A 20,579-nucleotide genomic window follows, 5' to 3' on the forward strand; every position below is an offset into this window, starting at 1 on the left:
TTTCAGCCTTTACAAAGAAGACATAAATGACCTCCCTGTTCATCCCCAGTCCTTTGTCTGGCCTCTGGGCCTCTGTCATGGCACCAAAGCACAGGATCTTTCCACTCTCTGTGACCAAATCACAGGGGAAGGGAGTGGAGAGCTTCTTCCTGAAGCTTCTCATCAAAGGGGTTTAACTCTGATGACTTTAAACAGCTGACCTCATGAATTTACCTGTGTGTCCATTTACCACAGTTTACAAGGGAACTGAGCATGCTTCTGACTGTTTCTCTGGCATGAATCCTTGATATCTGGGGATCTTGTTCTCCTTGTCTTCCCCTTCCCAGGCAGGTCCTAAACTTAGAATGTCAGTCTTTTTGCTTCCCCATTATCCTAGATTTGATTAGGTAAGGCTAAAAAGCCCAGGAACACAGGACCTCAGTCTGTGGATTTAGACTAAATGAGTCATTAAAAGTTGAACCTAACAGAGCGTTGTTAAATCTTGTCTTTTTAGAGATTGGTTAAATACGTTTCCAAAAAGATGATGGAAATGATCTAAGATCAATCTTCACACAGGAATTTAATCTCTACCATAAGGCAAATAAGACAAATGCTCAGCCTTCTGCCACTGAATATAGTGGGGTTCATGCTATAGTAGTTTACATATCACTAGTACTGTCATGATTTAATACTGAAAGTTCCAGAAACATTCCCTATTATTTAGGGTTTTGTTTTTGTTTTTGTTTTTTAATAAGAGGAACACTCCAGAGAGTAATAAAAAGAACAAAAGAGAGAGAGAGAGAGTCAATATGTAATAAGAAGTTAATTTACTTTTTAAAGGAATATTCCAGAAAGAGAAAACTCCATGCAGTACAGAGGAAAGTGCATTGAACTTTGAATCAGAAAAATTGGGAGGTGAAAACTACATATACTTTTTTCACATACTCAGGCACAGACTCTCTACACCTTGGTCTTCTTTTGTTATAAAATTGGAACGTTTGTAACATTGTCTTTTTTCAGTTCTTGAAGCTATTACTTCATGGAGAGGAGATTCTCCAAACTGAGAAGAGGAAAGAAAGAAAGAGGGAGGAGTGGAAAACAGGGGAAAGGAAAGGTGCTGGATGAAATCAGAATATTGAAAATACAGTAAACCTGGAGACTTCCCTGAGATTTTCACTCCTGGGTAGTGTCCAAGGGGGAGGAAGATTCAAGATCCATGGGTGGTAATCCATGTGCCTACTGGGGAATGGAGAGTACAGTTTCTGTAAAGACTTCTGGGAAATGGATGGATTATTTAAAGCATTAACTCTAAACTGATTTAAATATTTGTTATTGCTCTTTAGTATTACTGCAAGGATCCATGAGTAAGTTTTTCTTCTTCTTTCAAAATCTGTTATTATAGGGCTCCCACACTAGGCAGAGGATATCTTGTCTTATCTGGGAAGATATGCTATGTCAGAGAGAGCACTTGAGGTTCATCATTCTCCACCTTCTCCTTCATTAGTTATCTTACCTGCACCATGCTCACCTGTCTCACCTTTCTCCCCAAGCAATGACACACCCCTTCTTTCTTTCAAGCAAATTCCTGCACTCATGTTATGTCATGGGACCTCTACTCCCAGCCCCACATTTCTTCAGCAGCCATAACTTCTCTTTTCTGTATCCTTGTACTTTTCCATTAACTCCCTCTCCCTCTTAGAGCAAATTTGATTTTCTTCCATCCCAACAGGCCCTCCCTGGATTCTGTGTCCCTTTCTAACTACATTACTCCCCCACCCCCACAAAGAAGGAAATTATGCTATTTACTTTGGCCGTGGCCTTGGGAATAAGTTACTGCTCATCCCATTATTGAAAATATGCATTATTTCTCCATGAACTGAGAGTGGCATAATAAGAACTATTAAAAACCACTTTAAAAATAAGTTTGGTTGTTAACTAATGTATTATAAATATACAGGGAGACTGTTACAGATGAGGGTTATGGAGCCAGGCTGCCTAGAGTTGTATGCCAGCTCCCTATTTGCTGGTTCTTTGAACAAAGGCAAGTTATTTAATTTCTCATTAAATTGTTACAATTTCAACTACCAATTGAAAAACTAACAGAAAAGAAGAGAAAAGTGAGAGAATATAGAATACATGAATGGAGAAAGAAGAAAATTGAGGTGATAAGGCTTAAATCAGTGTACTGGAACTGATTTCCATTTATTGCCAAAGCAAATGAATACATTTTCTAAACAAAGGGAAGACAGAGAGAGGAATGAAGGGCAGAAAAGTAAGGAATTAGGGAAAGTGACAAAAAATTTTAAAAATTTAAAAAGAGATAATCCTGATTGACAGATTTTTTTTCTTCTAAGCTATATGCTTCTGACAAAATTTTTCCTATTGAATATTATATTTTTGGTCACAATGAGTAAAATTACTTCTTGCTCAAAAATCTTGATTTCATGATTTTCCTAAAAATATCACAACTTCCAGGTGCTTCACAACCTGAATAAGTTTGTGAATTACAGGTTTTAATTTAATGTGACCCAACCAACACCTATGATTAAATTAGTGAAACAAAGGAAATTATTTGGTCTATCTTGATCCAGGCCACAATCTGTGGTGATGTGAATCTCACACTCTACTATTGTTGAAATATGTAGGGTACTCACTTAAACCCTTCCTTTTCCAAAGTAGAGCTCCCAAATTGGCAACCACTATCCCAGTGCCACCTATACATGTGTTCTGGTTGACTAGCATCACATTATTTTAAATTCTGAATGTGAATGCTTCTAGATAGAGTGTGCACTTTTCAAGAACCAACTTCCCCACTATCCCCTTAAACTGACAGATTCACAACTCATGAGACTTGCTGATGCAATTGGTCATGTGACCCCACACAGACAACCAGGATTTCCATTTAGAGTGGAAAATTTGGCACACTCTAAGATAACTAATTCTGATATTCTCATTAGGCAGACTGTCCACAGAAGCTATGCCCTTAATCTAAACATACATAATACTTAAGTGTTTTGGCAGGATATTCAAGTCTTATAATTAAGATTTTTATCTGCTTCTTCACTTTGAAAGTAAGTGGAAACATTTCACTGTCATGCATTTGTCTTCAATTGGACAAGACTACAAAATTCTAAGTTCAAAAATTTCCAAAAATATATGATATATGTTCCTCTCTGTATACCTTTGCCTGTGGCAGGTACCAGTGGGTGATCATAGTTCTCTTTCCTGCTCAGCCCACATACAATCTAAAATTTTTTTCATGTCCTGGGATGCTACTAATCAATGCTACTAATGGATCAGATTTAGTCTATTAACTGAAATACATTCATCATGCCTAATATGGGTAAATGTTCTTAAATCCTAAGTATATGGGTGTTATCTTTTATAAATAATCTTTATTTGGTAGTGGAAGTAGCAGTATGTTACCTTAGTCTATAGCACCTAGAAAAGGCAGAATCTCTTTCCAAGTGCTGAGATCTTAACATTTCTGTGAAAAGCTACTATTTCCCCCTAAACTCAACAAACTGGCAAACAAAAATGGAGTCATAAATATACAAGTAAAAACAAAATAATTTTAAGAGAAATAAGCTGCAAATTTTTAACTGCCTAAAAGCTTTCTTACTAAATATAATTTTTTAAAATAATACATCGGCTCTTAAACAACATTCAATAGAGAAATAAAGCTACATAAGGAAAAAAGATTTGAATAGGGAAAATAAGAAAGAATGGAGAAGAAAACAATAAGGAGGAAGAATTTCAGCAAAAATTTCCAGAACAGGAAAATGGAAGACCAAAGTAGGTTCTAAAACTTCAAATCATAATTTCACACATAAACAAAACCTTTTTGAAATTCCATGGGAAAATTAATTCATCACATACATAAACTTGTTTCAGTAAAGAGGTCTTGACATCTTAATGTAAGATTGGTTCCTCTCAAGGAAGAAACCATGGTTCTCCACTGCTGCCAATCTCACTGGAACATCAATGGGTATAACTAAGGTACTGAGGTAACCAAGGAATAAAAGGGATTTTTTTTTAGAGTGAAATCACACAGATCAGCAAACCAAAACAACACAATGAAGTGCTCATGAAAATGCCCTGTCACGGGCATTCAGAACTTTCCAAATGACAATAAAAGGTGTAAGGGGAAAATAGAGAAAACAGAGAAGAAGTAAGCTAAAGCTGAAGACTTTAAACACAATGAAAGCTTCCTATTTTGCATAAGAGTTTCATTCCTTTGTAGTCACTGAATAGTTCTTTCCATAACAATTCTGAAAGAATTTATCAGCTTTTCTATCCATTATTATTTTTGATTTTTCACCGTAGCCATGCCTCTAAAGAAAGGAGATATAATTCCCATTTTAAAGATAAAGAAAGTAATGTTTTGAGAGTTTGTGAATGACTTATGTAGTCATAAAACTAGAGAGAAGTGAAGCTGGGACTCTCTGGTCTTGGATGTTTATTTATTTAAGAAAGAGATGATTGTGCTGGAGAGAATGGGGAGGGGCAGAAGGAGAAGGTGAGAGAATCTTAAGCAGGCTCCACACTGACCCCATCACAGGGCTTGATCTCATTATCCTGAGAACATGACCTGAGCCAAATTAAGAGATGCTTAACCGTCTGAACCACCCAAATGCCCCTAGTCTTGGATCCTTAATCTCTATTTGTACCACACATGTGGGCAGGAAGGAGTAGGATTGCCTACACTTCATGCTCTCTGAAAGTCTAAATCAGGATGACATTATACTTGTCTTTGTTTGTTTGTTTGTTTAAACAAATTTTATCTCTCATAGTTATCGTCATTTTTCATCACAGGTGATGCAAAAACCCTCAAAGTAACTCCAGAACCTTTATGTAAGTTTCTCTTATTTTTTAACTCCAGTTTTTTGTTTGTTTGTTTGTTTGTTTTGTTTCTTCTTTTGTTTTGTTTTTATTTTTGTTTGGTCTTCTACAAAGTGCCTACTATTGGGTGGGGGGGCTGGAGCGAGGTTAAGTAGGCACATAAAGGAGGAGGAAAGGAGACATCTCACTATTTTACTGTTCTCCTTTTCCTTTACCAGTGTGAGGAACTTGAGGATGATTTCAAGATCCCTCTAAGTGACAATTTTCTTATTTAGTAAAGTGGAAACTCTGCTAATAAAATTAATTCATAGGTGAAAGGAAAAATTCTGTGGTTGGATGAAGTTCTTTACCAAAAACAAACAGAAAATTTTAGAAGGATTTGATAATAGGAAGATAGTAAAAATTGAGAACAAGAACAATAATTGTAGGAAATATGATTTTAAGAGTCTCTTTAAGAAAAAAAAAAGGGGGGGGGGGCGGAGGATGTAAGCCAGACTTACTTCCTCCTGCTTTCCACCTAAATATAATAATGTAGTAAATGCTTGACCTGAAGTTCCCTGAAATGTACATCTTTCAGTCATGTTCTCTCCAGACTTACCTCTTTATGTTTGTATTTTAGCAGGTTCAGCAGGACCTATAAGTGAGTTCCTTTTCTATGCTTTAATTCCCATGTGCTTTGTTAGAATATGTAAGACTCTGCTACTCATGGATGTTTTTATTTCTTCCTGCACAAATTGTCAATTCTTTTCTCCTTCTTTATCCCCTATTCTTATTTTAATAAGCTGGGAGCCTTCTGAAGAAGTAATAGTACTTCCTCAGTACTAGTACTATTAGTACTATTACTAGTACTATTACTATATTATAGTAATATATATTACTAGTACTATAGTACTAGTACTATTACTGAGTACTACTACTAGTACTACTACTACTATTACTGAGTACTACTAGTAGTAGTACTCAGTAATAGTACTATTACTTTTAAATTTCTCAAAATCTTGAGACTCAATTGGCAAGGGAAACATGTTAAGAATAAAAGTGTTAGGAAGGTAGTACGGTCCCTTGCTAGAAATCCCAGTCACACTCAGAGGAAGAGAGCAGCAAGTCCCAGCTCTGACTGACTGAGGGTCCCCCACTGTCAACAAAGAATAAGTCTGGAAGAAGTGTCCCAGTAGCATCTTAATGACATTACAACAAACATCTCTGGCAGAAGCACTGGGAATGAGGGATGGGTGAGAGACAGTTGACACAGAAAAGGAAAAAAAAGTCATAAATGTAAACAGTGTCCTATACATGTTCTGAGATTTTACCAGTCACTTAATGGCCTGTTGCTTAAATTGGGCCCAAGGATCTGCATTAGCCTCACCTTGGAGTTTCTTGGCAGTGAAGCATCTCCACCTAAGACCCACTAAATCAGAATCTGCATTTTTAAGAAAATCCCCAGGTGCCTTAGAACCATTACTAACAGAGTTTCAATCCCTTATAGCTAGAAAAGGAATAAAAATTTGAGTGCACTAGATCCAAGTTTAACCAGGTCTTCCATCCCTTCAGATTCTCCATAGCAAGAATAACTTTAAAGTCGATGACAAGAAAAATGAAACTCATCAAGGGTTCATTCATTTATTAACGTATTTCTATCCATCACTTCTGAGGATGTTCCTAGGGCACAGGCAACACTAAAGGAAGAAGAATAATTTGAGGATTAGAGCTCATGACAAATCACACGCTGAGTCTGCTCTTCCTGGAGCATTTATACACATGAAACCTGATTAAAATAAAGTCAATCAAGAATAAACACTGGGGAAGTGTCACTAAAGCACATGTAGCCCTAGAGGTACAAAGAGGTGTCTGTATGTATGGTGTTTGTAAAGAAGGCTGTTATTGGTAATCATGTGGGTCAAGCCTCAAGCTCTTTACCAGCCTACTGCACCTATGAAAGTCTTGAGCCATCTGAGAGTTCCTATTCCCTTTTGTGCTCAGATATTGCAGGCCAAATTACTCTAATAAGGGAGCTGAGGTCACCCACAGGAGACAGAAATTCCCACTGTCTCCTTCAGAAGATGAGGCCATAGGTTCTGGCTAAATTAGTTCAAATTAGCCCAGCTTGAAAAAAATCAATGGCTTGTGGAATCTACTGAGTTTCAGTGATCCATCAGGAAAGGCACCCTGAGCACTGCATCCCTGCAACTCCAGCTGTCAGATACCAGTGTTACAGGGATCGTCCATGGTGGAAAATGAAGAAAAAATGTATTTATTATTCTTCTGAAATAGAAATTTTGTTCCCTGTGTCTGCATTTATGATGTTCTCCCAAGAATAATTTCAGTGCAAACTAAATTTTCTGTGCCGAAGAACAATTCTAATTAGTCTGTCTTATTTTTCTCATATATTAGCTGGAACCATTGGACCCATAAGTGAGTTCTTTTTCTGTTTCTTAACTCTAACACTCGTTGGTCTTCTGTGAACTATGGGACTTCTCCTTACAGGAGCTCTTTCTATATCCAGGCTTTCTTACTCATACTAATTGACTGCATGATTACATTTAAATTACTGACCCCTCCTGATGCTGAAGACATCAGAAAAAACAAAAATCAAAAAAAAAAAAAAAACAAACAAACTACCCTGAACTGTCACTGAGTTTAAGACAAGGGAAAGTAAAATCATTCATATTTAAAATAATATGAAATACAAATAAATATTTAAAACCAGAGGAAACATCCCATTATTATTATGAAAATAATTAAAATAACTATTTGTGGACTTCCTTAAACTGAGGAAGCACTCCCAGAACAGGTGGTTCTAGGAGGAGGAAAAGAATAAGCATGATAAAGACAAAAGAGGAGGTGGTAATGGGAAAAAAAAATACAGAACTGACATCCCACTTACCCCAGGAATGTTAGTCCTTTGAGAGAGCTGAGTGTTGGGTGGGCAGACAGAGAAAGGAAGGAGGAATGAAAGTGAAGGAAAGATTCACAACCTTCAACCCCAGTTTTATATGTTCCCCTCTGCCATAGTTTTCTCATTTAAGATGAGTGCCAAATGACTTAATCTGGAGGGAAGGCTATGGGGCTTCTTTGTTAAAATTATCTACTGAATTGCAGTAGTAATGCTCCCTCTGGTTCAGCTGCTTCACAGTTTCTTTAAAAAATATTGGTGGCATGAGCATTCATAATGTCAAACCTGCTGATTTTCCTCTTCTTTGTATTTTAGTGCAATTCACAGCACCAATTCGTAAGTATCAAATTTGCTTCTGCACTCTGGTTCCTTTAATTTCTCACCCATAAAATCTTAAGTACTGATCTGCCCTGCTTTCTTGATGCCATGTTTCTCAACTTCTCTAGTATTCCTATTACACAGTTTCCAAAGAAGCCATGCATGAAGTAGAAAGACTACAAAGCCCATGGGCTAGCATAAGAAAATAGAAAAGAAAAGGATCCTCTTAACAGCAGTCACAATGCCCTGTCAGCAAAGGAAGGTTTGCTTTTCAAATAACAGTGAGATCTTAATGGAATGAGAGAAAAAAGAGAGAGGGAAATTTTTAAAGGAGACATTATGAATTAGTATGGAATAAGTTTATTGCAATCCTCTAAAGGTTGCAAATATTACTGTAAACAAGGGGAGGTCCCATTCCTGGAAGTCCCCTATATTGTACAACACGGAGCCTGCCTGAGGATTGCCATGCAAACAACCCTTGATGTTCCTAGGATTTCTACTTACGACACTCCCTCTAGAATAAGGGTTAAAGAATGGCTATTTCCCTCAGAGTGATAAAGCATACTGATTATCTCCCTCTCCCTCCTCTTCTCTTTCTCTCTTTCCCTTTCTGTTTCTCAGCAGGAGCTACGGGACCTATCAGTAAGTTTACTGCCTGATTCTTCACTGTAGAGAATTTTAATTTAGTTTAGTGTCTTAGGGACCTTTCCCTGGATTCTATGTTGGGATTTCAGGGGTTTGGGGTCCACATTTTCTTGGTCTTTTTGTTGTCTTCTATCTACCATTTCAGTAAATTATTAATGATAATGTGGATGTACATTCCAGTACCAAACACAAACTATAAAGTGGAAGATGAACTCTTGAAAGTTTCCAGTGGCTTATCAACATCACATGAAGGACTTTTAAAAACAGGATGAGATAGACACAAGTGAAATTATAGGGGAAAGGAAGAAAATTAAGTTTAAATGTAGAAGGATTTTTCCAACCCTCTGCGGGGTTTATATGGGCCAAAAGCGTGACTTCTATTTAGTACCTTTGCTACTTAGCCTCTCAGTGAATCCATTAGATAAGGAAGCCTTTATATGTATTAGCATCCATGAAGAAAGTCAACATCCCTACTACCCCATTGTAGCTGAGCCCAAGTTTAATGGCACAGATTCTCACCAGGAAAGCATGCAAATGAGACCTATGGGCTCCAGAACCAGAGAGCAGCTACTGATTTCTTTTCTCTTTCCTTTTGTTTGTTTTTCTAGAGCTCTCTCAAAAAACCATTGGTAAGTCATCTAATGCTCAGTTGATTTTTATTTCAAATGATTCATGCCTATGCACTCCAAGATCAGATTTTTCCACTGTCTCATTATCCCACTCAGAATTCTTAGAGGGTAGATTCCCCCAGGTTCTGCAATAAAAAGATACAATGAAGCTGAAATACGAAGTGAAAAAATAACCCCCCACTAGGAGAGGTCTTTTCTAAATTCTATAATCTAGCTTTCTAGAACCAACATGTAATAAAGATTTGGAACATTACACCTAAACTTCTTGCTTTCCTTGAAAATAATTTTTATTAGATTATGTTCTTAGATTAATTTATTAGATTATGTTTTTCTTACTATCTAATTTCTATGAAAAATTCTGTCCACTATAGTTAGGTTTTATTTTTGTCAACTTTTAGGAACTTGTCCTATTGCATTTTTCCATGGAAACATTAGAAATAATGGTTAGGTTCCAAGATATAGTTGTCCATAATTACATATTTACAAACTAAGAGCAAATAGTTATTGCTTCACACACTAGGTTATAGGATTCCTAAAAAAAAAAAAAAAAAAAAAAATAGGAATTTGTGAAATTAGAAACCTAAAAAAATATTTGCCTGACAGAATGAATGTAAGTCCTGTATCTGTACCTAGTCACTCTTGGTGTGATTCCTTCATGTATCTGCATATCATCCTTGCACATGGGCCACGCTAATCTTCTCTGTATTGTTCCAATTTTAGTATATGTGCTGCTGAAGTGAACACTCCCTATATGATTCCTGTAATGGTTTACCATTTTTCTAATTCTCCCATGCATTATTTTGTTGGCTTTACATAGTATTTCAATGGTGGTAGGTAAGTGGGTATTATACCCATCTTGAGAGATGAAAAAGTTGAAATTCAGAAGTCATTCCTCAAAAAATAGGGAAGTAAGATGATTAATGAAGTTAGAACTAAAGTTATGCTAACTCTTGAGTTCTTTCCACTACCATTTTGAGTGTTCAAAAGGTTTTTAGTTAGAAATACAATGCACTTGCACTTAGAATATTAAAAATAGTGGACAAAAATGCCTATGGGGAGAGAAAGTGAGAGAAGATTCAATACAAGGAATAACAGAATAAAGGTATATGTTAAAAAGAGAAAAATCGAGAGAAATTTAAAAGGAACAAAGTAGGAAGGAAGTTGAAGGCAGGAGATTGAGTTGGAGGCAGGAGAAGAAAAAAGAATAAATGAATATAAATAAAGCTATGAAAGAAGTCTACAAAAGAGTCACAAGTTAAAAAAGAAATGGGTAAGAACATACAGGAAAACAAAGAAAACAAAATAATATTTGAAATGATTATCTGTCTAAATTTTTAGTGGCTTATACCAGAGGGTAAATGTCCTAAGAAATCTAATCCAGGATCAAGGGCATTTTTTAAAAATAGATACAGTCAAGCAAATATTAAATTACTTTTGCAAAATACCTAAATTTCTGGCTTGTCTACAACTCATGGCCTACAATATCCACAACCGGTAATCTACCTTCTAGCTTTTTTACACGGAAAAAAAAAAGTTCAGAGCTAAAGGTTGGGGACTTATGGGTTAGAACTGGGATATTTCCCATGATGAGTGCCATGAAGCAAGAAGCTATGGAGAAGAAAGATAATGTAATGCCCACTGAAAGGCGGGGTGGTCTTTTTAGACTCAGTTAACCATACAGACTCACATAATGATCCCAGCTTTCGCCAGGCTACTCAGTGGGACTTAAAGAAGGAAACACAGCTTGCCACTAGGGAAGCATCAACCACCTCTTGTCTGTGACAGTAGTCCTTGATGTGGTCTATGCAAGTGTCTGCATCGCCACCCAAGCACCCATTGCCTCCCATAGGAGTTGCTTGGAATTAGAAGCCCAAGAACCAAAATAACCTATAAGAACTCCACAACATAACCTGCAGGGATTCTATAAGGAACATGATCAAATACATGGTCACTACACTTAGGGAAGCCCAAAGATAAGGCTTTCTGAAGGGTATTTATAGTTCTCCCAGTTAACATGCAATTTATCAACAAGAATCATTCTTCCTTACATTTTTAAAAATTTTTATTATTTATTATTTGTTTATTTATTTATTTTAGAGAGAGAGTGATTGAGGGAGATGGGAGGGAAAGAGAGAGTCTTAACAAGTCTGTGTTCTGAGCATGGAGCACAATGTGGGGCTTGATTTCGTGATCCAGATGTCATGATCAAAACTGAAATCAAGAGTCAGATGCTTAACTGACTGAACTACCCAGGTGCCCCAAGGATCATTCGTAAATTAAAGGAATGTTGTCAAGTAAGATAGCAGGTTTAGTCAGAACTAGAAAATCAACTGAAGGCCAAATTCTCATTGAAAACTGAAGGTTTTGTTGACTTTTCCCCAGAGATACAAGCCAATCAAAGCAGTAGTCAGTAAACTGGAAACTGAGAAGACTATATCCTACATCCTACCTTCATGGCTACCCTAGAGCATATCAGTTAGCATATAGAAATAGGAAATAGAAATATTTTAGTACAGGGTGATCCTTTAAAAGAGCACCATCTTTTGTTACTGACAGGAAAGAAAATATAAAGAAAAAGACAAAGTTTATATCTTTAATGTCTCTAGCCTTTCCTAGGTTGACAGTGATTCTAGAGAGATCCTTGTCTCAGGTTGAGTTGTAATATATGCTAAATATCTCTTTTGCTATGTATTTATCATACTTGGATTAGTTCTCCCTAATGTTATTACTATTATCACTTCTTCTCGACCTCCCAAAGCCTCACCCGAGAATAAAATTAATGAAAAGTTTATTCTTCATACAAACAGTCATACTAATATCCCAATCTTGATTTCTTTTTAGTGCAAACTCCAGGACCTATTGGTAAGTTTCCTATATATACATCAACTCATATATATTACTCAAATTCATAAAAGGCAGCATAACATTTTTCTAATAATAATTATGGTAGGGGCGCCTGGGTGGCTCAGTGGGTTAAAGCCTCTGCCTTCAGCCCAGGTCATGAACCCAGGGTCCTGGCATCAAGCCTCACATCAGGCTCTCTGCTTGGCAGGAAGCCTGTTTCATCCTGTCTCTCTCTCTCTCTCTCTCTGCCTACCTCTCTGCCTACTTGTGATCTCTGTTAAATAAATAAATAAAATCTTAAAAAAAAATTATGGTAGTTTGTCAGTATACATTAGAAGAATGTTCCAAAGCAAAGATGCAATAGAGAGAATCTGGGGGAAGACATAGAAATGAGAAAGAAGACAAAAGAAGGAAGGCCAAGAGAGTGAAAAACAGTGACATGAGAGAAAAAAGATGGGGAAAATGAAGGGAAAGGAATACAAAGATTATACTTCAAACACCTGTAATAGTTAAAGGCAAGCATGAAATGTTTCTCCCTCTAACTACAACAGGGTTACAAGTCTCCTAGGGAAAGATCTGATTCTTATGGTGAGGACACAGTCCAGTAAAAATATTTAATCCTGGTGACTGGGATTTAGTAATTCTGGCAAGGTATTTAACTGTTCTCCTTTGGAAAACAGTGGTATGTGTGTTTATCATGTTCAACAATCACAATAATTTGTTTGTTTCTATTTTTAGTGCAATATACTGGGCCCAGTGGTAAGTCTCTTATCTATCTTTTTCCTCTGGTGTTTTCTTTGATCTTCTACACTGTATAGAGGACTTGTCCCCTGTCCCAAATGTATCTATTACCATAAGGACAGTGGTTTTAGACACGTTTTCATGCATCTCAGTTTCATTTGCTGAGAATTCCCTAAAGTTATTTCTTAAGAAAAAAAAGTAAGAAAATGTCCCCAGGAATGGTCATAATGGCTTCTATAATAATACAGAATTTTCTAAAGTAACAGAGAAAGAATAATGGTATCTTTTTACTTCTGAAATAATTTGTTGTTCATAAAGGGCCTCTTCAAAGACAACAGAGACAATATAAAGAAAATTTTTAAAAAAGGAAGCAAATTTTAAAAGAAATATAAAAGAAGAGAAAAACAATCAAATTTAAATAGACTGAGGTCTTATCAGTTTTCTTCCAAGTGTCCTGGGAAAAGTGCACCAAAGAATAATACTAAGGTTCTAGTCTGCACAGAATTCCCCAATCTTTTCTCCCAATACCTTCTCTTTCTTCATGTCCTATCCTGTCCCATGTCCCAAACACCAACACCAGCACACACACACACACACACACACACACACACCCCTTCAGTGAACAGGATATTATGGTAGGTGGGCTGCAATTATAGAAACTGCCAGATACATCAGACAACTACAAACTATAAATGAAAGAGAGTGAAGGGTAAGCTAATATTGTGACTAGGTAGGGCAAAACCAATGTCAAACTCGAGGGTGTCAAAATAAACCAAACTCAAGTCATTGTAAATTCTGAGTCTGGAAATTACGAAACAGCATTCCAAAGTGTAAGCCAAACAAGAGGACATTATCAGAAGGCAAGTCAGATATACTCAAACATTCCTTCAACTAGCTGAGCTCTTGTATCAGAAGCCGAGCTGAGCCTTTGGGATGAAGTCATGAACACTACATCAAAAAACTTATGAAGTGCTATAGGCTGGCTAACTGAACATGATAAAAATAATAAGATGGAAAGAATAAATGACTTTCAAAATAAGTCATGAATAAGAGAGGACGATTTGGTTAACCTCTAGTGCCATGGAGTTTAAGCACCCTGAAAAGGGATGGAAAGGAAGGAGGACAGCCATACTCCTGTCCCAGACCAGCAAAAGACCTGAGGATGTGAAGCATGGGGGTAGGAGCTTAAGACCAGATGATGCACTGATCTAAGAGGAAGGTTTTAGAAATTTAATTTATGAAATGTTTCTCCCTCTAACTACAACAGGGTTACAAGTCTCCTAGGGAAAGATCTGATTCTTATGGTGAGGACACAGTCCAGTAAAAATATTTAATCCTGGTGACTGGGATTTAGTAATTCTGGCAAGGTATTTAACTGTTCTCCTTTGGAAAACAGTGGTATGCATCCTCCCTGTGGTTACCCTTTCAACCCCATCATGGAAGAACTGAGTTTTCTTCCTTCTATACACACTGATTTCTCCCTTTCTTTCCCTTCCATTTTTCCACCAGGTGAAACTTCAGAAATGACTAGTAAGTTCCACACTTGTTCTTATACAGTAGTTGCCTTTGGCTTCCTGCAGAGTCTGTAATCCTTTGCTTCTGTCTTGTGGGTATAGATATTCATGTTTCTCCGCCTCTTGCTTATTCCACTATCTGCCTGCATCCCCACCCAAGGAATGAATGAGTGAAGAGGAATACAAACCCCCTTAATAACCCAAAAAACTTAACATAGATATACTATATTACATAAACATATCAGAGGAAACTATTGTCAACAAGGGTGGGGGAGGACATTTCTATGAATGAATGAAAGCTTGCACAGAGTGGCAGAAACAGGGAGTAGGAAAGTAAAAGCAGCACAGTTTAAATTACCAATCTCCTGTAGGATTTGAAACATTTACCACTCACTGCAAAAAGGGAAGAGATAACTCTCTTTCCTGAAGCCTCTCAGACTAAGCAGAAGGCAGAATCACCCAAGGCATGATGGCAGCTGGGTTCTCCAGTACAGTACACAACATCTATAAGGGTTAGATGGTCCCTCCATGAACATTTCTGATACTCCCTCTCAGAAAACGAGAAGGAAAATTAACTCCTCTTTTCACCAGTTTTCTACACTGACTTCTCTTTTTGTTTTTCAGCTACAGGATCCTCTTGTAAGTTTCACTGTCTCCCTTCATGATGGAACTCAATTATCTCCAGCACTATCAGATCTACTTAAACAAAAATTATCCATCCATATTGAGATAGCCATAGCTTAAGGCTCCTATTTCCTTTACCCTTATTTTCCCATTACCCAGAATTCCACTAGGTTATTAATAAGTTTCTAAAATGTTCACAGAGTCACATAAAAAATTAAAGAGCAGAGAAAAAAGTTTCTCCATGTTTCTAAAGATTGGGAGGGACTTTCCATACAGAAGAAAAAAAAATGAACAGGGAAAACAAATTCAGGAGATATTTCTATTTTCCAGCTGGGTCATCTATATGAGCAATTAGTAAGTTGTTTGTTTGTTTCTTTGCTGTTCACTTAATCAAAGTCCAGCAATGTCTATTGAAATTCGAGTTCTAGTACACGAACTTGAAACTTAATTTCTTAGCGTTTGCTTCTCCATTAACCTGAATTCCACCAGCTGACTGTAAGTTTTCTGCAAAGTTCAAATACACCTGATCAGAAAAACTTTTCAAGAAGTTTTATCACTAGAAAATTTACCAATAGAAAAAATGAGGAGGAGAGTAAATGAGCAGGGGGCAATAAGAAATGTCTCTGCTTATTTTTTAGTAGGATCAACTCGTCACAAGAACAGTAAGTCTGCGTATTCATTTAATTCTCTGCCAGGAACTCAACTGGCTTTTAGTGGGGTCCAAGAGTCTTTATCTGACCATGTTGTTGTGCAAAGGGCTTGAGGTACTTTGCGGCTCCTTGCTATTTCATTATCAAAGTCCCTCTGGGTGATTCATGATTAAAGAAAGTTCTAACAGTACAGATTTACATTAATAGGGGAGAAAAAAAGTTTTGCTTAGTTACAGAGACCACCAAGAGGCTGCCTACAGAAAAGGAAAAAATGATGGAAGAGAAAGGAGGGGATCAGAAGTTTCTGAAACGGTTTTTCATTTGGACCTCCTGCCCTACCTATCCAGTTTGTTTTTCCACATTTGAATTCCAAGACATCTGAGGACAATTTCCCCGACCATTTGGGATTTTAGAGGCTTGAAGCTCCTATTTCTTAGACATCCTGTATTCAAACTACCGATAATTCTCCTAGTTTTTAAATAATTTTATGGAAGAAGTCAAATTGCATGATTTACATATATAATGAAGATCAGAAATGAAGGCTTCCCAGTGGTTAAAAATAGCTTGTTACAAGGGACAAAGCAAATTGAATGGGGAAGAAAGGAAATGGAGGTAACAATTTTCTCTGTTCTGTTTTCCAGTTGGATCAGTTCCACCTGCCCTCAGTAAGTCCTTCCATGTTTCTTCCACCGTGGCGTCCTATAGCTTCTTTCCCTGGCTATGCTGGGATTTCTGCGCATGGTTACATATTTCCTTAACCACTAGCCGTTCCATGGACAAATTCCATGCTTATTAATGTTTTTTGAAAGTTCAAATCTTGCTCATTTACACTGAAAGTAAATAAAGACCAAAGGGAACATTTTCCCTATTGTTATAATGACTTAATGAGAAAGAACTCTAAACCGAGAGTGGGGAGAAAAAGTGGAAAAGGCTTACAAAAATACTTCTTTGTATTTCAGCTGGTCCACCACCTTCAATGCCCAGAGGTAAGTTTAGTCTGTTTTGGTTTTTGTGTTTTTTTTTTTTTTTTTTTTTTACTATTTTCTATTGTTGTTGTCCTCTACATGGCCTATAGAACTATTTCTGCCCTACTCATTTCTAACTCCTGTGCAGCAGCCAGAGACTCAGCTCTCACATTACTTTGACTTCTGTTCATTCAGTGAAGTAAACTTCCATTTAATTTTAAACATTTGTTAAATTTGCATCTCTTCAGTGATAAGAACTATACAGGTGCTTTAACTACATTATATCCCATTTAATCCTTGGAGTAAATTAACTCTTTTAAGGGCTAAGAAACCAAGGCCACATACTTGCCCAGGAACACAGTTCACTGAACCATAGTTGGAACCAAGAGCCATGTGACTACCAAACTTCTTCCTCACACAAATATGCTTCCCTAGAAGGGAACTTGTTCTTTCAAATAATTACTCACATATCTATTTTTCTTTTTAGGTGTGCCCCCGCCTCCCATAAGTAAGTATTCTGTTTCTCTACTATGGTTCTCAGGTCTTAAAGTCTCTTAAAGTTATTTGAGTTTCTTATTGCTCTCTTGCTTTCTTACTACACAGCTTCCCCTACGTTACAGATAATTTAAGAATATACTGATGAAAAGAAGTAAAGTAGCATATGTCAACAAAAACAACAAAAAAAATCCTGAAAAATATAAAAGAGGTAGCCAAAATTTTTGAAAGAAAACAGGAAGTTCAAAGTACTGTTTAATTGGAGAAAGAATTTTGAGTGTTCCCTCAAAGTATGCTTTCTTCTTAGTCTACCCAGGTACTCCCCTCAGAGACACCAGGGGAAAATGTTAGATAATACTATGTTTACTCTATTTAAGAAAAATTACATGGCTTTCTTTTTGCTTATTTTTTAGTGATTTCACAGAGAACCTCAAGTAAGTTCTTTGCTTCTCAGCCTGTCAAATGTGAGATTTTCCCCAAGAAGATATATTCTATTCCTAGAGTGTACAAAAGATTGAGATTCGTGTTTCTCATATTTGTTTGCTTTCACATTACCCAAGTCTTCGAGATTAGACTTCCAGACAATCTTTTTGATCCATAACTACAAGAGTTCCCATTACTTCCATTCCTAACTCAATTTCCCAGGAAACAGCAACAGTGATTCATTATTTAAACCAGATCAAATACTGACAATGGTGATCTTTAACATAGAATTCATGAAACCACATTACACACTATGTTCAAATTTTCCATTATTCAAATCTGGTCCTTGTATCTATGTTACAAAAGATTTTTATGCAATACCAATATCCTTTGGGGTTCCTCAGATTGAAATTAAATTACATTCCTATTAAAATCCAAAGTTCTGGTTAAGACATTAAAAATTCAGATGCTAGTGGAGCCCAGGAAGATAATACAAATGAGTAGGTGAAGCACATCACCTAGAAACAGTAAAAAGATCATGTATAGTCTAAAGAGGGTAGCTGCTGCTCAGGTCTAGCCAATTTCTCCATGCAAGAATATAGAAGTAGAGTTGTCAAAACATCTCACTTAATCCAGATTTTAGATAAAATGTCCTAATTTTTAAACCATGGATCTCTCTAACAGATTGCAAACTTGCTTATATAACCCTCTATTTCCATCTAAACACATTCTGATTGTATTTTACAATACTAACTTTTGAACAATTGCAATAATGTTAAGACACAAGGATTAGTATCTTAGAAGGGAGAATTGGAACAGTTAACGTAGACATTCTACATGTTCTTTCTGAATCCTGAACAAGGAGACTAACCAGCTATGTAATCTCACTGCCAGATGAAATACTGAGTCAAAAGGGTCAATGGAGCAGACCCAAGGATGAGGTTGGAAACCGCAGATGTTCATGTTTGGGAATAAGCCCTATAATTGGGAACAACTGAGTTTAGCAAAAGGCACTATTGGTTTCGCAGGTGGAAATTATAATCCAGAACCTAAAGTGAAGAATTTAGTGTCCTTTTCAGTGGAGGTACCAGAAAGGGTGGAAGGAGAGATTTTAAAATCTAAGATTCAAGAGATTGGGAGGAGATAAAAACATGCCAAAGGCACTAGAGAATACACCACCTTCTTTCTGGCTGGCTTGGTTTTGCCTGCTTTGTTTATTATTATTATTATTATTATTATTACACAGCTAAGCTTAAGCATAAATAAAGAGGGGCTGGAGGGTAGAATGATTTCAGAACCCAGAATGGTTAAGAATTGGAATTGAGACTCCAGAGCAAAGCTGGGATCAGAAAATACCCTACATATCTGTCCTAGCCATGAAAACAAAGTCACCTGCACAGGACCAGAACTAATCTGCTCAGGGCTCAAAGCCCTGCTGGAAGTGTGCCATCCATGCTATACAGGATCCCAAGCCAAAACACTTGAGATCTGGTTTGGTGATGCGGCACCCTGTTAGCTAAGGCAATGAAAACCACAAAAACTCCCCACAAGAAGGGAACTGCAGTGGAATATCCACAGGATAAAACATGACCCACAAAACTCATTCTCAAGGAATAAGAGACACCAAAAATATATGAAATGCATGAAGAAACCCAGCACCAAAGTGACATTTCACAAGCCCCGACAAATTGAAGAATTTCAACCCAAAGAAATACAATCTGAAAGAAATAAAATAATAAACTTTAAATCGTCAGAGATACTAATGCATTTAACAAAAATATACTGGGTGCCTATTCTAGACATTTAGAATATAATAGTAGGGGAAAAGCCACTGCACTCAAGAAGTTAACAGTTTGAAATAAAAACAGGAAAATAATAACAAATTAACATATAATTACTTTCCAATAAATACCATGAAGAATTATAAGCAGAGTAACAGAAAAGACTGGAGAAAGATGGTATATAGAGGGGAGAAAGAGTGTTTCAGGCAAAAGAACAAGGATGTAGGTTCTGCTGTAGGGATGCATATTCTAATGCAGATAGATGAAAAGAAAGATGGAGGATGGTAGAAGATGAGGTCAGAGAAACGGGCCACATATGTGAGGCCTTCAGTCCTTGGTAGAAAGCAGTAGATTTTTATTCCAGCCATAATGAGGGCTCACTAGTGGGTTTGAACAGGGAGTCATAATGTCTGCTTTATAATTTTATATCATCTCTCTGACTACTGTATGGAGAATTAACTGCCAGAGAGTGACAAGGTCAAGCAGCTCAAGATAAGAAGCAGGAAGTCCAGTTAGTAGGACTGGAATTAAAGAACCACCAGTTACATGTGAGTGTGACAAGAAGCATAGTGATCAGGGTGAAGGTGGGGAGAAGTCTCCACATTCCATGTATTTTTAGGGTACAACCAACAGAGTCTGCCATTACACTGGATGTGAGTTTAAACGGAAAAGAACTAAAAGTAATTCTTGGGTTTGGGGCCAAAGCAACTGGAAGAATGGGACTACTTACTGATCTAGGTAAGATGGGAAGAAGGGCAGATTTAGAGGAGGCAATCGAGCTCAGTTTTGTACATGTTAAATTCAAGATGTCTTGAACATTTTTGACTAGTTTATTAAAAAGTCTGCACTTAGTAGGCCATGGGCATGGTCTCTGACACATATCTCTTCCTTACCCATTAACTTTTGGGGTAGAACCTATAATTTTTAGTCATTTTAAACTATTAAAAGCCCTCAGGCCACTCCTCTGGAAATACTCCATTTTAGCAATCAATCTTAGGCACACTGACTCAGAACAGGGAAGAAGTATAGTCTCCTTCTCCTTTCCGTCCACCTCCTTTGATTATAGTTCCCACTGAGCTGAAGCTGGAAAGATGGGTTTCACTTAATTAGGTGCTCAATTTCCCTCCTCTGTTAGTTGCGGTCTTTCTTCTGAGGATATGAGACTGGATACCTTTCAATGTCATTTAGGTTAGGCACTCCAATGTCTTGTAGAATATGTGTTGAATTTCTTGAAGG

General features: G+C 37.0%; 2 protein-coding genes across 14 annotated transcripts in view; one reads left to right on the forward strand and one right to left on the reverse strand.

The window, feature by feature from the left end:
• The window catches only part of LOC309865787 (endogenous retrovirus group K member 7 Env polyprotein-like), a 1,143,634-nt gene that overhangs the window by 465,011 nt on the left and 658,044 nt on the right, over positions 1–20,579 (reverse strand). The window lies entirely within an intron of this gene.
• The window catches only part of LOC309865776 (uncharacterized protein), a 229,017-nt gene continuing 209,764 nt past the window's right edge, over positions 1,327–20,579 (forward strand). For 11 of the 13 annotated variants that reach the window (XM_082732567.1, XM_082732576.1, XM_082732578.1 and 8 more), the window contains exons 1-16: positions 1,327–1,343; positions 4,795–4,833; positions 5,441–5,461; positions 7,213–7,233; positions 8,030–8,050; positions 8,654–8,674; positions 9,286–9,306; positions 12,148–12,168; positions 12,889–12,909; positions 14,401–14,421; positions 15,030–15,044; positions 15,668–15,691; positions 16,321–16,344; positions 16,639–16,665; positions 17,132–17,152; positions 17,553–17,573. In XM_082732567.1, the coding sequence (XP_082588693.1) occupies positions 1,340–1,343; positions 4,795–4,833; positions 5,441–5,461; positions 7,213–7,233; positions 8,030–8,050; positions 8,654–8,674; positions 9,286–9,306; positions 12,148–12,168; positions 12,889–12,909; positions 14,401–14,421; positions 15,030–15,044; positions 15,668–15,691; positions 16,321–16,344; positions 16,639–16,665; positions 17,132–17,152; positions 17,553–17,573 (343 nt within the window). In that variant the 5' untranslated portion in view covers positions 1,327–1,339. The remainder of the gene's footprint in view (positions 1,344–4,794; positions 4,834–5,440; positions 5,462–7,212; positions 7,234–8,029; positions 8,051–8,653; positions 8,675–9,285; positions 9,307–12,147; positions 12,169–12,888; positions 12,910–14,400; positions 14,422–15,029; positions 15,045–15,667; positions 15,692–16,320; positions 16,345–16,638; positions 16,666–17,131; positions 17,153–17,552; positions 17,574–20,579) is intronic. The other 2 variants (XM_082732572.1, XM_082732568.1) reach the window with 2 other exon arrangements.

Source organism: Mustela nivalis, assembly GCF_964662115.1.
Source record: "Mustela nivalis genome assembly, chromosome: 5".
In the NCBI taxonomy this organism is placed as follows: Eukaryota; Metazoa; Chordata; class Mammalia; order Carnivora; family Mustelidae; genus Mustela; species Mustela nivalis.